The sequence below is a fragment of the Kickxella alabastrina genome (genome assembly GCF_025024165.1).
Source record: "Kickxella alabastrina strain RSA 675 chromosome Unknown BX661scaffold_16, whole genome shotgun sequence".
Taxonomy (NCBI): Eukaryota; Fungi; Kickxellomycota; class Kickxellomycetes; order Kickxellales; family Kickxellaceae; genus Kickxella; species Kickxella alabastrina.
The window spans coordinates 289,618-302,589 of NW_026251487.1; the positions used below are offsets into that span (position 1 = coordinate 289,618).

The 12,972-nt window shown below is 50.4% G+C and overlaps 3 protein-coding genes across 3 annotated transcripts; 1 reads left to right on the top strand and 2 right to left on the bottom strand.

Annotated features, from left to right (window-relative positions):
* Position 1: 1 nt before the first annotated feature.
* Positions 2 to 6,577, bottom strand: BX661DRAFT_225440 (uncharacterized protein). The gene is made up of 3 exons (XM_051538941.1): positions 5,933 to 6,577; positions 5,375 to 5,764; positions 2 to 4,776 (listed from the first exon to the last, which is right to left on the bottom strand). The coding sequence occupies exons 1-3, from the start codon at positions 6,405 to 6,407 to the stop codon at positions 158 to 160; spliced, it is 5,484 nt and encodes a 1,827-aa protein (XP_051390588.1). The 5' UTR covers positions 6,408 to 6,577; the 3' UTR covers positions 2 to 157.
* Positions 6,578 to 6,870: 293 nt separating this feature from the next.
* On the bottom strand, positions 6,871 to 8,617 carry BX661DRAFT_184736 (DHHC palmitoyltransferase-domain-containing protein). The gene is made up of 2 exons (XM_051536580.1): positions 7,887 to 8,617; positions 6,871 to 7,763 (listed from the first exon to the last, which is right to left on the bottom strand). The coding sequence occupies exons 1-2, from the start codon at positions 8,141 to 8,143 to the stop codon at positions 6,929 to 6,931; spliced, it is 1,092 nt and encodes a 363-aa protein (XP_051390589.1). The 5' UTR covers positions 8,144 to 8,617; the 3' UTR covers positions 6,871 to 6,928.
* A 444-nt stretch (positions 8,618 to 9,061) lies between these two features.
* BX661DRAFT_39188 (uncharacterized protein) lies at positions 9,062 to 10,155 on the top strand. The gene has a single exon (XM_051539128.1). The coding sequence runs from the start codon at positions 9,214 to 9,216 to the stop codon at positions 10,027 to 10,029; it is 816 nt and encodes a 271-aa protein (XP_051390590.1). The 5' UTR covers positions 9,062 to 9,213; the 3' UTR covers positions 10,030 to 10,155.
* Positions 10,156 to 12,972: the final 2,817 nt, after the last annotated feature.

The following is a 12,972-nucleotide window of genomic DNA, read 5'->3' on the forward strand; positions in this document are numbered from 1 at the left end:
GGTTAAATAATAAATTTGTATATCGTGAAAAAGTACATGTTTTGGCGTATTGGTATTCGAGACCATTCCGATTCTAAGTGCAAATAAAGTAAAGTTCGTGATGATATATGTGACATATAAAACCCTGCGCGCGTGGCAGAATGCTGGCGTCACATCGCTACAGATGGTGGGCTTCAGATCCAAAGTCGCCACTGCTACTGCCGCCAACACCAGCACCAGCACCAGCACCACCGCCAGAGCCAGACCCAGCACCACCGCCAGCCATAAATGGCATCAGCATGGGACTCGTTGAAGCCAGCACCATCGTCATGCTAGGCTGCTGTCGGCTGCTGCCTGTAGACAACTCGGGCATAGCAAACAGCCCCAGATCCTCGTCGTCTTCGAGCCACCCAAACGCATATCCGCATCCGCCGCCGTCGTCGCCCAGCCCAGCCATATCAACATCATGCATGCCGTCCAAAATGTGGTCCTTAGACATCCCACCCGAGTCACCAGCACCAGTGTCCATGCGACTGCTATCAGCAAGTCTGGCCACTTCAGCAGAAGCTGCAGTAACCTCGGAGTGATCCGAATGCTGGCTCAGAGTCTCCCAGGGCGTGCCCGGCTCAGGGACAGCTCCTGAAGCCACAAGCTGCTGGTGCCTCTCATGTTGTGAATCTGCCCGCGCTATGCCAGACACACCTGCGCCGTTGACAGAGTCAACACCAGAGATTCCCGCACTCATTGCCTGGATCATTCCCATTGCAGACATATTCTCAGCCTTCTGGCTGTACTGGTTGCGCTGGAGCATGAGCATAGGCGAGATAAGCGCTGCAGGGTTGCTCAGGTCGACCGTCTCGCGCTGGGCGCTGCCAGCAACGGAGGACAAGGGTGTGGGGGGCGGTGGCGGAGGCAGAGCCATGCCCGAAAGATGCAACTCTGGGTTGCGCAGGCCGCGCCGCCCATTGCGCATGGCCAGCTTCATCGCATGCTGCTGCATCGCGGCCTCTGCGGGCAGAGTGTGCTGCGCCAGGAGCGTGGTGTTTATGAGCGTGCGACGCTGGCGACTGGACTTGATTGCCGTGAGCGCCAGCGACGATGCTGTACCTAGCATGTCATCCGAGGAAAGCTGCCTGCGGTGGTTCGACGCCAGGGCTCTTGAGCGGCGGAAGATGTTGACCGGGATGCGATCCCACCGCGCAAACAAGTCCGTGCCGCTTCCAGTTGTCATTGTGCCGCCTATGCGGCCGCCGACCGATCCAATGTGCGGCAAATGGCCCATTCCACCCGCATCCATGCTGCCGGCTGTGCTATCCGCAGGGGACGGCGGCGGCGACTTGATTAGAAGCGCGTCCGTGTCCACCAGCTGATCCATGCTCATCATCCAGCTGTCAATGTCGTCCTCAGCATCGTGGTCGACAGGAAATATGCCCACAGCGCTGCGCATGGGGGTGCCAGCACCCATTTCCACAGTTGGGTTGACATCTTGCGGCGTACGGGGCCTGCAGAGGGCGTTGGCAATGTCGCTGCTCGTTGTTCCGGTCGCAAAAAGCATCGACATGTCAAGCGGAAGCTGGTCCACCACAACATCCGCAGCCTCGCCAGTCATCTCAGCAAATATGTTGTTTCCGCAAACACGCTTCTCGTTTGTGGCCGACTCCCCAATGCTGCTCTCGCTCAGTTTGCGCTTCAATAATCCGAAGGTGGCACCAACAGGTGAAGCCGACGTCGACTGCTCAGCCAGAGCGCTCAATGCCGCATTCACCTCTGCTAGCGACACCAGTGGTGCGCCTGGCACAAACCCGGAGCCCAGGGACAGCATGTTATCGACAGATTCAATTGGCTCTGTTGAAGCTGAGGCCGGCCCGACGCTCAATCTCCGCCGGGCAGACTGGATCGCGGCGGTGTTTGTCGACGATGTACGGCGAATGGGCGAGCAGATCGACGACAGGGGCTTGAAAAACGAAGAGTTTGGCAGCTGCGAGGTGAATGCGCTCGGCAGCATCGCGGACTCTGACATGGAAGACTTTGGCGACGGCACCACCGAGTGGCCACTGGTGTTGCTAGTCGGGTGGTATGCATCCTCGTCGCTGTCTTCATCTTCATATTCGCCTTCGTCATTGTCTTCGTCCGCAACCTCATGATCGTGCTTGTCGACATCAACAGCGTTGGCCGTGGTCGCTGCTGACCCCGTAATATTATCGATTACCAACTGAAGCCCAGCCGTGGTCGAGTCGTTGCTTCCAATAGTCGCAGCATAATTACCCTGTATCTTCCACCCGTCCGACAAATCTGCAACAGACAGTGCAGCTGGAGCTGCTTCTACAACAGCGGCAACAAGCGCATCAGCCTCCGCCTCCGCCTCCGCTGCCGTAGCTGCAGCCAGCGCAATGCTCGGATGCCGCGCCTCGTTAAGGTCCTTGGGCAGCACATATGATATAACCGGTGGTTTGGTGGTGTCCAGGTACGATACAGCTGCCACAGCCGCCGCCGCCGCACGCCACTCCGAAGTCAAATAGGGCGTGTGCGTTCCTGTTGCCATGCGCGAAGTGCCCCTGGCAGTGGAGCTCGACTTGATGGACATAATTCCGTCGATCGGGTCGGCCTCACCGTTGGCGTTCATCGACGCCGTGATGGTTGTCATCGCCACCTGCTTTCCAAGCATGTCGTCGACCGAGTTGCCATTTGCAGCAGCGCCCGCGCCCGGGTACGCTGCAGCAGCAACCGCAGCAGCGGCGGCGGCGTCTTCCTTCGAGTACCCCTGCTGCTCCATGCTTAGGGCCACGCCCAATGCGAGCGACGCGCTGTCCAGATCAAGACCCGACGGGTACATGGCGTCCTCCTGCGCGTCATCTCCATCATCGCTGCCCATATCCAGGAACGCACTGCGGGTGTAAAACTCGTCGTAGGAGTCGCTTGAATATAGGTCGCTGTGGTTTTCGTCTTCGTCGCCTTTAAGCCGCAGCCGATTGAGCTTGGATTCGCTCAAGGCGGAGTCGCTGCTCGATCCCGGCTCGGCCTCCCAGCGCCTGCGAGCGTCCGTGCCCCAGCCCTCCATCAGGTCGTCGGATAGATCATCGCTGCTGTCGTCAGTGCTGCGCGAGCAGTAGGTGAACGCAATCTCCATGTCCATGTCAATATCCGAAGCCACTTCGGATCCCGATCCGGCGTGCTCGAGCAGCGGGGACGACGAGCAATCATGTATGACATTGCGCACTGCCCGTAGCTGGTCCAAGTGCATACTCAGTAGGGCGTCCTCGCGGTCATCACCGGACTCCGCGTACTCTACCAGGGCACGTTCCTCTTCAGTCTGAGCCTCGCGGAAAGTCAGCTCCTGGTCAGACTCCGACTCCTCGTCGCTCGATGACAGGCTGCTGAGACTGCCAATATCCGAAAGCGAGTCCGAGTCTGATGCGCTAGAAATAGCCGTTGTAAAGTCGCGTAGGCGGCTTCTCTGCCGCCGCACGTTTGACCGCTTTCGCCGCCGCACGTGGAGTCTCTCGGACCCCTCATCATTGTTACTCTCTGAGTCGCTCTCATCTCCACTATCAGGATCGAGGTCGCCCACGCGGTCGCGGCGAATACCAGCTAAGCGCTCCTCATCCAAGTCACTGAGGCTCGACGAGGAGAAATCGTTGTCCTGCATTTGTGCCAGATACGCCTCCTCGGCCTTTTCAATGTCCTCGTCGTCGTCGTCACCGTCGATTGCATGCGAGTTGGTGTCGCTCCACACTGTTCGTATAGACGGTTCCTTGTCCTGGGTGCTCGGGAGGTCAAATTCGGTTTCGCTGGGGTAGTCAGCACTGGTGTCACTGGTCACGTCTGTGATGTTGACGAACTCGTCCTCGCCGCTCAGGGCCTCGCTGGGCGCACGAATCGGAGACACCCCGCGCTTGTTGACCGGTTGCCGCCGGTCCCGCCCGCGGATAACTGTGGCGTCGACCTCGTACACCTGAGACACGACAAGGTCCTGTAGCTGCTGGGCAATTGGCTGGCTCTTTTTCTTCTTATTTTCCCAGCTGCTCGCCCCGGATACCGCGCTGTTGGCTGTGGCCGCCAGGGCAGCGGCTAATTTCGGTGGCCGGCCACGCTTGGTGGGGTTGGCTGTGGCCTTTGTCTGCGGCAAGGGTGTTGTAATGTCAGCAAAAACAGGGGTGAAACTACCCGCTGCACTCTTCAATGGGCGGCCGGCCACTGATCTAGGCGCCTTTGTTCCCTTGGCCTTAGGTTTTGCTGAGGGAAACGCAGCAAACTCAAAATCCTCGTCATCGCTGCTGGTCAGGGAGACTGTGGCGTCGGGGAATCCGGACAAACTGCCGGACTCAAAGAGCTCGTACTCAACACCCTCTTCCTCATCGCCACTGCCAAGGAGATCCGATTGAAGCGCAGAGTTTGTGCCCATGCCGTTGACCAGTCGCGAAATGAGGCTTCTCTCAGAGCCCTTTCCCTTTTTGGCGCGCGGCTTTGCCCGGGCCTTGGTGGCAGCAACTGGGTTTGTTATCCGCGATTCCAACTTTCTCGATATCTTTTTGGGCGCTGATCCGCGCTTTTTAATTGTAACCACTGCTGCTGCTGCTGTTGCTAAGTTGGCAGGCATGGAAACCTGGGGAAATAACGGCATTAGTGGGCCGCCATTGCCTTTATCGTTGAGATCGTCATTCTGGTATGCAAAGGTGCTGGCGGCACCAAAGTTGGACGAGCGGGAGTTTCCACATGTGCATTCGTCTTCACAAATGGGACAAATGTCATCGTCATCCAGCATATCCCCAGAAGCTGCGCTCATGAATGCGGCCAGTGCTATTTTTTTAAAGAAGAAAAAGAAGAAAAAAAGAAAAATAGTGAAATGGAAAAAAATGGAAAAACAGAACAAATTATTAATAACGATGGAAAGTTATGATAGAATAAGACCCAGACAAATACACAGAGGCATTGGTGACAAATAAAAATGGAAATTAAGCTAGAAGTCAGAAGCAACCAGTAACCTGAGACAGAATGATGAAACCGGCCACAGAAAATGCATAAAATACACAAAGTTGAAAGTTAGGCCTTCACCCCCACTACCTCCTGCTCCTTTTCGCAAAATAAATCGAAAACTCGACCCCACTGCAGACACTGTCCGGTGAGGTGGGGGGGATGTGGTACAATCAGCCAGGCGGCCAGCGCCATTTGTATTAAACGAGAGTATATATGTAGCGCCGAACTTTCAAGTTTGGCGTGGGGGGGGGGGGTGAGGGAAAAAAGTATTTCATGAGGTAAAACAAATACCCACACGTATGAAAGCGGGGGATGAAAAAATTGTTGTAAAGGCGGAAGGAAATAAAAAACAACAACGGCAGCAATATTAACAAAGAGGACAAAACAAAAATCATTAGCAAATAACACCAACAAAACTTACCAGCTTGGTTAGCAGCAGGAAGTGGAAAGGTCGCTGTGACATTAGAACCATCATCAGCGCCGGCGGCAGCCTTTCCAGCCTCATCGGGCCCTGTCGGATCGACAATCGCTGACGACAGCAGCGGCTTTTGTGGCGAAACCGCTGCACGCAAATAAATAATGTCATTTTCGTCATCATCGTTGTTGGCGTCGAACGTGGATGTTGTGGTGCGCTTCTTCTTGCTCTTCTTCGGTGCTGTTTTCGGCACGATTTTGGTTCCCACGCCCAGAATGGTCCCCGGAGTGCGCTTTCTCCGTGGATGCTGCTGGAGGCATGATTCGCAGACATACGGGGGTGCCGTTTCGCGGATTGAATGCAGCGGCACGCCCACGCACGAGCCATGGAATAACTCTAAATTTAAAAATAATAAGTACAATTTTTTTTAGCCAGTGCGATTCAGATCAGAAATATAAACTGTATACGTTATCCAGACCAAGGCATGGCTGAGAAAAAGAGAAAAATTTAGGCCAGGCCACAGGATTAAAAACAATATAAAAAAATCATATCAATTGTTGTTACCTTTGCAATCGGTGCACTCAAGCATGCGTTCGCCGGATATGACGCCCCTGCGGCAGACGCAGTACACCGGGCGCGGGCCATCAATACCGCCGCGAGGAAAATCAAACTCGTCCTCGTTATCGTCAATAACCACATCCTCAATGGACAGCGGCATCTCGTGCTGTCCGGGACCTCGCCGACCGCCCTTACTGCCGCGCGGCTTTACTGCAAACGCGCCCGATTCGGCCATGCCACCGTCAATATTGTAGTCGCTAAGCTCCTCGCTATCAGAATGGCCGCCGCTGCCGCCATAGGCTGCCAATGCAGTGAGGCACTTTCCGCCTCCAGTGCCCGGGTGCCGCCGCCGCTGCTGCTGCTGGTGTAATGGCTGTGTGGGTTTCCTAATGGCTGTGGGGCTGGTTGATGTGGTCCTTTTGGTCTGGCTGTGTGCTGCTATTGTTGGTGCTGAAGGGTGCGGAAACTTTGTCTTTGACATTTAAAACGTACGGAAAGGACTTGAATTTAAGTAAATAAGCAAAATAAAATAAAAAGCTGTTGTAGAAAAAAGTTGTTTATGTAGCTGGTGTATAGATAACTAGTCAGTGCGTGTTAAGCAAAAAGTGAGTTAAAGAAAAAAAGAAAGAGGGTTGTGTTTGTTGTATATATTTTGTTGTTAAAAATTTTTGTTAAAAGTGAAGAAAGAGGGGAAATAATACATTTTCAGCTTTGTTCGTTTTGCCTGACGTTGCAAAAAAAAATTAATGTAAATTTTTTTTAGTTTTTTTTTTCTTCCTGGTTCAACGCCAGCCAACAGAAAATAAGAATGGGGCAAAAAAAAGTATCTATTTTGTGGATTTACTCATCTTTTTTTTATACCTCTGCAGGCATTACAACCAAAAAGATCACTGTAAAAAAAATCCGCTAATCTTTTTTTTCAATACTGCGGCGCGATACACCCAAAAAAACAAGGTAAACCTCATCCCATTGATAAAAAATAAAATAAAAGGTGAGACCGGTTTACTCCACATGTGCTGTTTTCGTTGATTTGGTCCGGGCGCAGGCTTCTGCAGACGGCGGAAACAGGACGAACATCAAGTTAGTCCAAGCGCCGCGATGGTACCGGTTATTGATCTCAGCCAGATCCTTAACCATCTGGCGTGGTCTTGGATCCTTCAGCTGCTCCTCTACCTCAATAACCTCCACAGCCTCGCTGCCACTCTCACTCTCCACCACAAACACGACACCGTCCTTGACTGCATCCGCGACATTCAGCCACTTATGCTCCTCATTACTCGTGTACCCTAGGGACACAATACGCACTTGGTACGCAGTGAACAACACAATCGCCGGAGTCAATATGACCAGGAGCACGAGCAATACCGCGAGCATAACGTTCTGGTCAAGCAAATAAAGAATGGACGTGCGAAAGCTGATCGGCACAATCAACCCGGTCTCCTCACTGCGGACCATAGCACCTACCAGGCCGCGCGTATGGCGTAGCTCCAGGATAACCGTGGCGAAAATGTACGAGCCGTAGATACAGACGAGGGAAAAAGAGGTGAGGAAACCGAGGAACCAGCGTGCATTGTTGAGCCCGATGCAGTTGTTGAGCCACATGCAGTGATGATCCATCATTTGAATGCACTGGTTGCAGCTCGCACAGTGTTTGGAGCGCGCCGGTTTGGCCAGGAGGCAGGTGCGGCAGGTTGGTGTATCCGGGTATAGGAGCCCGTCGGGCTGGAATACCTGACATGCCTGTGCCACGTTGCCTGCGTGGACTACACCCGGGTCAGCGACACATGCTGCCGCGTATGTGCCCATGTTGACCGCCAATGTTGCGATAATCGGAATCCTACCCGGAAAATACAGTAGAAAATAAAAGTTTGAGCACCAACAGCCAACATTTTTTTTTGATCATGTTCACGACAAGGTATCCCCAAATTTTGTTTCACATTACTTCGCGTAGACTACTTACCAGTGCCAGGCGCCCATGTACCGGTTAGGAACCATTGGTGCCGCCTGTGTCATAAACACGGCCAATCCCAGGAAATACAGCACAACAGCGATGATCTGGAACACTGGGTTTCTGCGCCCAAACAGCGCCAACCACACACGCTCGGCCCTATCAACCACAGCGTCACTGATCCCTGCACGCACCCACCGATCAATCGACCCAGGAAGCGTCTCCATGCAGTAAACGTGCGCGCGCTCAACAATCGTATCTCGGAACATGCGGTTGCGCCCCAGGATCAGTACAAATACCCACGCGGTGAATACCAGCAAACTGCCAACCCATGTCGTTGTAAATAAACTCAAACCCTACAACTTATTCAATATGGTATAAAAAAAGTAACACCCAAGTTCATTTATTTTACTATCAAGTATTAATTGACCGTAATATTATTTCTCTTCCTAAACGTCACAGATAAGAAAAAAGTCGAAATAGACGCGCTTCTTGTTAGATTTTTACTGCACTCCCCTCCCTTGTAAGCTACACGCGAGTGCATGTGTGCTTTTTTTTGCTGCCCATATACAATCACCATCTAACATTTGCACTTACTGCCATTTTGTAGAGGCTAAACAGCGATCAGGTAGTAGAAAACTAAAAAGATATAATAAAAAATAAAATAAAATAAAAGTTGAAAAAGGTCAATGTCATCTGTTCATCAATTTATTTTTACTTTTACTTTTTGGCTACATATATCGTGCGGATTCTGCAAAGACCGCCAGTGTTTTTTTTATCCGCAGAAAAGAATGGGTTTATTATTTTTTATAAACTTTTTTTACTTTATCTGTTCTAGCCGCCATCTAGGCCATTCCAATATCGAATTAAATATATTAATAATTAAATACACTTTCCTTTTTCAACATATAAGTAAATATATAAATATATGCAAGCCAATGGAATGGGAATAATAATAAAAGTGTTTTTAAGTGTCGATTTGATATTGAAGTAGGAATTGAGAAAAAATATTTAAGAGGAAAAAATAACGAATGAAGTAAAAAGCACTGGTTTGAATTGATGCACAAGACTAAGTAGAAGCACGCTTTTTTTGTTGCTCATTTGAAAAAAAGAGCTAGCTTCTGGCAAAGAGAAAAGTGAGGAAGAACAGGGAGAGCAGAAAAAGAGAAAGAAGGAGGAAGGAAGCGCAGGTAAAGGAAATAGCAAGGGGGCAGAAAAAATTCCACATTTCTTTTTCAACACTTGCTGCTAAAAGCAAAAATAAAAGCCGTGCCTAAAATAAAAATAAAAAATAAAAGCAGGCACAGCATAAGTATAGCACACGGCAAGGCACAAGGGCATGAAAGAAAAGTGGCCAGCCCCCTTTTTTTTGTTGCACGAGAAAGTGCAGCTTCATATACACGCCCATACCCTGCACCCTCTCACGCCTCCACCACCATCACCACCACCACTCATACGCTCCGTTTGTCCTGCCAACTTAGGCCTTGACGGCCTTCTTAGCGGGGGCAGCAGCCTTCTTGGAAGCAGCGGTCTTCTCCTTGGGGGCGGCGGCGGCGGCCTTCTTAGCGGGGGCAGCGGCGGCCTTCTCCTTGGGAGCAGCAACCTTCTTGGCGGGGGCAGCGGCCTTCTCGGCGGTCTTCTTAGCAGGGGCAGCGGCCGCCTTCTTGGCGGGGGCCTTCTCCTTGGAGGCAGCAGCCTTCTTAGCGGGGGCGGCAGCGGCCTTCTTGGCAGGGACAGCGGTGGCCTTCTTGGTGGCAGCGGCCTTCTTGGGAGCAGCAGCCTTCTTGGCGGGGGCGGCAGCGGCCTTCTTGGGAGCAGCGGCCTTCTTGGCCGGGGCAGCCTTCTTAGCCTCGTCAGCCTTCTTAGCCTCAGGCTTGGCAGCCTTGGACACTCTTCTCTTCTTGGGGGCAGGGCGGGTCAAGACATCGGGGATGTACTCCTCCTTAGGGGCAGAGCGCTTACGTATCGATTTCCGGACCTCGACATTCTCGGAGTCCTCCGTGGTCTCCTTGGTCTTGGTGGCCTTCTTGGGGGCAGCGGCCTTCTTGGGCGCGGTGGGGGTAACAACGAGGGCAACGACAGCCTCGGTGGCGGTGGTATCGATATTGGCGATTTCAGTGGACATTGTGGATGTGTGTGGGGGTTTTGGCTGTAATCAGTCTACGATGCAAGAAAAAAGAAGAGTTTGAAGAAGAAAAATGTTCCAAAGATAAACACGATAATTAGATGGGTGTTGCGCGAACAGGACAAAGCAAAAACAAACAAATTGCCAATGTCGGATGGAGGAGGGAGGAGGATAAAGAAAAGGCAAGGGCCACAATAAAAAAAGCAATCTTGGATAAAGCGGCAACAGAAAAAAATCGCGATGAAAAAAATTTTATAATGTGAGAGCTTGAACACTTGGGACATGGGTGAGACGCGCGCGCGCCACGCACTCAAAAATACAAAATACAAAGTGCAAAATGCTGCGAGTGCATATGTACTAGTTTTTTTCTCGCGTGTCTTTCTACGCGTCACCAGCGAAAGAAAAGTAGACAGAAGTGGTGAAGTGGTTTGCAGCAAAGAGTGAAAAAAGCCCGGTTAGACTGTGCAGGCTGTGCAGGACTTGTGCAAGCGTGCCTCAGCAACAAACAAGTTGCGGCATATCGGGCCTTACGGCGCTTGCGCAGGGGGGGGGTCAGGGGCCCCGATTTGCGCGTATATTATTGCGACAAGCTCTGACGCAGTATCCTGTCCTCCCGCCCCTGCAACTCACTCCGTGATTGTCGGCCCTGCAACTGTAGGCTGAGATAGATGCGCAAAAAAGCCGCTAAGTCCAACACCGGAATCAAGGGACTAGTACCAAGAAAGCGCTTCTGTGGCTGCTGGGCTGGGCCAAAATAGACGCCCCGCCTGTGCTCGATCACGGCCCCAGCACCTTCTCATCCTGGCAAAAAGCACAAGGAACTTGTGAGGGAGCTGCGAGTGTCCTTACACGTCCAGACTCGAGCAACAATCGACATCAAAAAGGCATGAGACACATAGAGCCGCCACTCACACCTCCAGTAACACAAGGGTTATCCAGCATAAATAACTCCGGGCGGCAGAAATAATGAGAAATAATGCAAGCCGGGTTATGATTGCATGGAAGGCAAGAGTTGAGACGCGGTGGCAATATCCACACGTGAAATACAAGAAATATAACGCATGGAAATAGGAAAAGTGGGGAGTGGTCGAGTGAGGGCGAGAAACACAGCCTGCCAGAGAGGGCATAAAAAATGAAAATGAAAATGAAAATGAAAAATAGAAAAATAGGGAATAAAATAGTTGATGAGCTGGCACTTACAAATTATAAAACCGATGTTTAGAGATAATCACAAAAAGTACAAAAGTGAAAAGTTAAATAAAAAAAGGAGTTGAAGAAGGAAAAGAGAAAGTTTCAAAAAACAGACGACAGGAGCAGCTTCGGGCTGTTAAATACTTGGAGAATGGGAAGAGGAAAAAAAGAGGAGGGGGGACGAGACGATGGAGGAGGAAAAAAATTCAAACAAAAAAGCCAGAATTCAGGGAGGGCAAAGTGGATGCCAGCAACAATTGCGTTTTTTCTTTCTCGCTTTTTTTCTTCAGTCTGCGCAGGGTTGGACGTGGGGAGGAAAAAACAACAAAAAAACTGCCTGCTCTTCTTTTTTTTCAATTTCCCGCATTATTTTTATTTCCAAGCGGGTTTTTCTTTTCTGTGCTGAGCGCGCCAAAGAAAAAAACCGCCTGCAAATGAAATACCAAAAATAAATCGAGCCATGGTTTATTTTGCGCAATTACGAGGCTGTTTTCTGACGCGTCAGGCGTTGGATAGTGAGGGCTGACGGTTCCAGCCCTGGCTCTGGCTCTGGCTCTGGCTCTGGCTCTGGCTCTGGCTCTGGCTCTGGCTCTGGCTCGGGCTCGGGTTCGGGCTCGGGCTCGGCTTTGAAGAACAGCGAATGTGCTCTGGATACAGCACAGCCTTATTCTCCATTTCTACTTTTCTCTCTTCCACTTTACACGCTCACTTCCAAATTATCGGCGACAGCTGAGCAATGCATTTTTTTTGCACCATCATACACGCGTCTTTTTTTCCATTTTTTCATCCTGCGTGACCAAAAATAAAAATATAAAATCGAGTTGCATTTTCCCTTTTCTATTCGATTTTTTCTTTCATTTTTTTGCTGCCTTTGCCTATTTTCTCTTCTCTCACGCGATTCTATTAGCAACCAAGTGAAAAATGAAATGAAATGAAATGGCCGGTGGCTGACCAATGACCAATCGATATTGTGTCGCGAACAGAGCAACACCTGGGTTTTGGAAGAGAAAAAAATGAAAATTGGATTTTTAAAAAAAAAAAAAAAAAAAAAAAGTTTCGAGTGTCCTCTCCCCCCGCTTCTGCTATTATTTGATTTTTTTTGGAAAAAGAAAAAATTCGAGGAAAGCGATTTCGCTGTTTCGATTTTTTTCCTTTTTTCGTGTATCCTCTTTCTCAGGATGACCTTTCTTTTTTAAAAAATAAATTATCCCCCCTTTTCAGTTTTGCTGGGTGCTAGTCCAATTCCTGCTGCTGCCAAATACAAGGGTTTGGAGACTGCGTCCTGTGTTTACCCACGTGGCTACAGTGCATTCTGGCCTGTCCTCTGCTTTTATGGCATGGTTTCAGATCCCAAAAAATATGACAGTGGATGTATATTGCACTTCTAGAGGTGCATTGTTTTTATAATGGCTCTGCATCAACTTCGTCTTTTATTTTGGCTTGAAAAAGAGCTGCTGTTATTATAGATGCCCATGCGCGGCTGAAGAGACAGTATCATTTTTAATGCCACCGCCGCCGATAATTTAAAAATGAAACTAAAAGAGACACGAACGAAGAAGGGAGAAAAAAAGTATGTTCCCGAGAGCTTGGAATGGCTGGTTGTGGAGTTCTGGATGCTGCAATAAAAAATAGCATGCCATCCTTCACCTCCCTTGGTGTGGGCCATTTCACAACAAATCCAGCGCCATTCATTCTCATTTCTCTGTCCAAAGCAAAGTCAATATGATGAATTGGGTGGGGGGGGGGGGGAACTTGAAAAATCTAAATAAGACAGAGAGGCCC

Coding starts and splice junctions, on each gene's coding strand:
- BX661DRAFT_184736 (XM_051536580.1), bottom strand. CDS start 8,143: ATGTTCCGAGATACGATTGTTGAGCGCGCGCACGTTTACTGCATGGAG. Junction 7,764..7,886: donor TACATGGGCGCCTGGCACTG/GTAAGTAGTCTA, acceptor TTTTCCGGGTAG/GATTCCGATTATCGCAACAT.
- BX661DRAFT_225440 (XM_051538941.1), bottom strand. CDS start 6,407: ATGTCAAAGACAAAGTTTCCGCACCCTTCAGCACCAACAATAGCAGCA. Junction 5,765..5,932: donor TGAGTGCACCGATTGCAAAG/GTAACAACAATT, acceptor TTTTAAATTTAG/AGTTATTCCATGGCTCGTGC. Junction 4,777..5,374: donor TCCTGCTGCTAACCAAGCTG/GTAAGTTTTGTT, acceptor TTAAAAAAATAG/CACTGGCCGCATTCATGAGC.
- BX661DRAFT_39188 (XM_051539128.1), top strand. CDS start 9,214: ATGAAAGAAAAGTGGCCAGCCCCCTTTTTTTTGTTGCACGAGAAAGTG.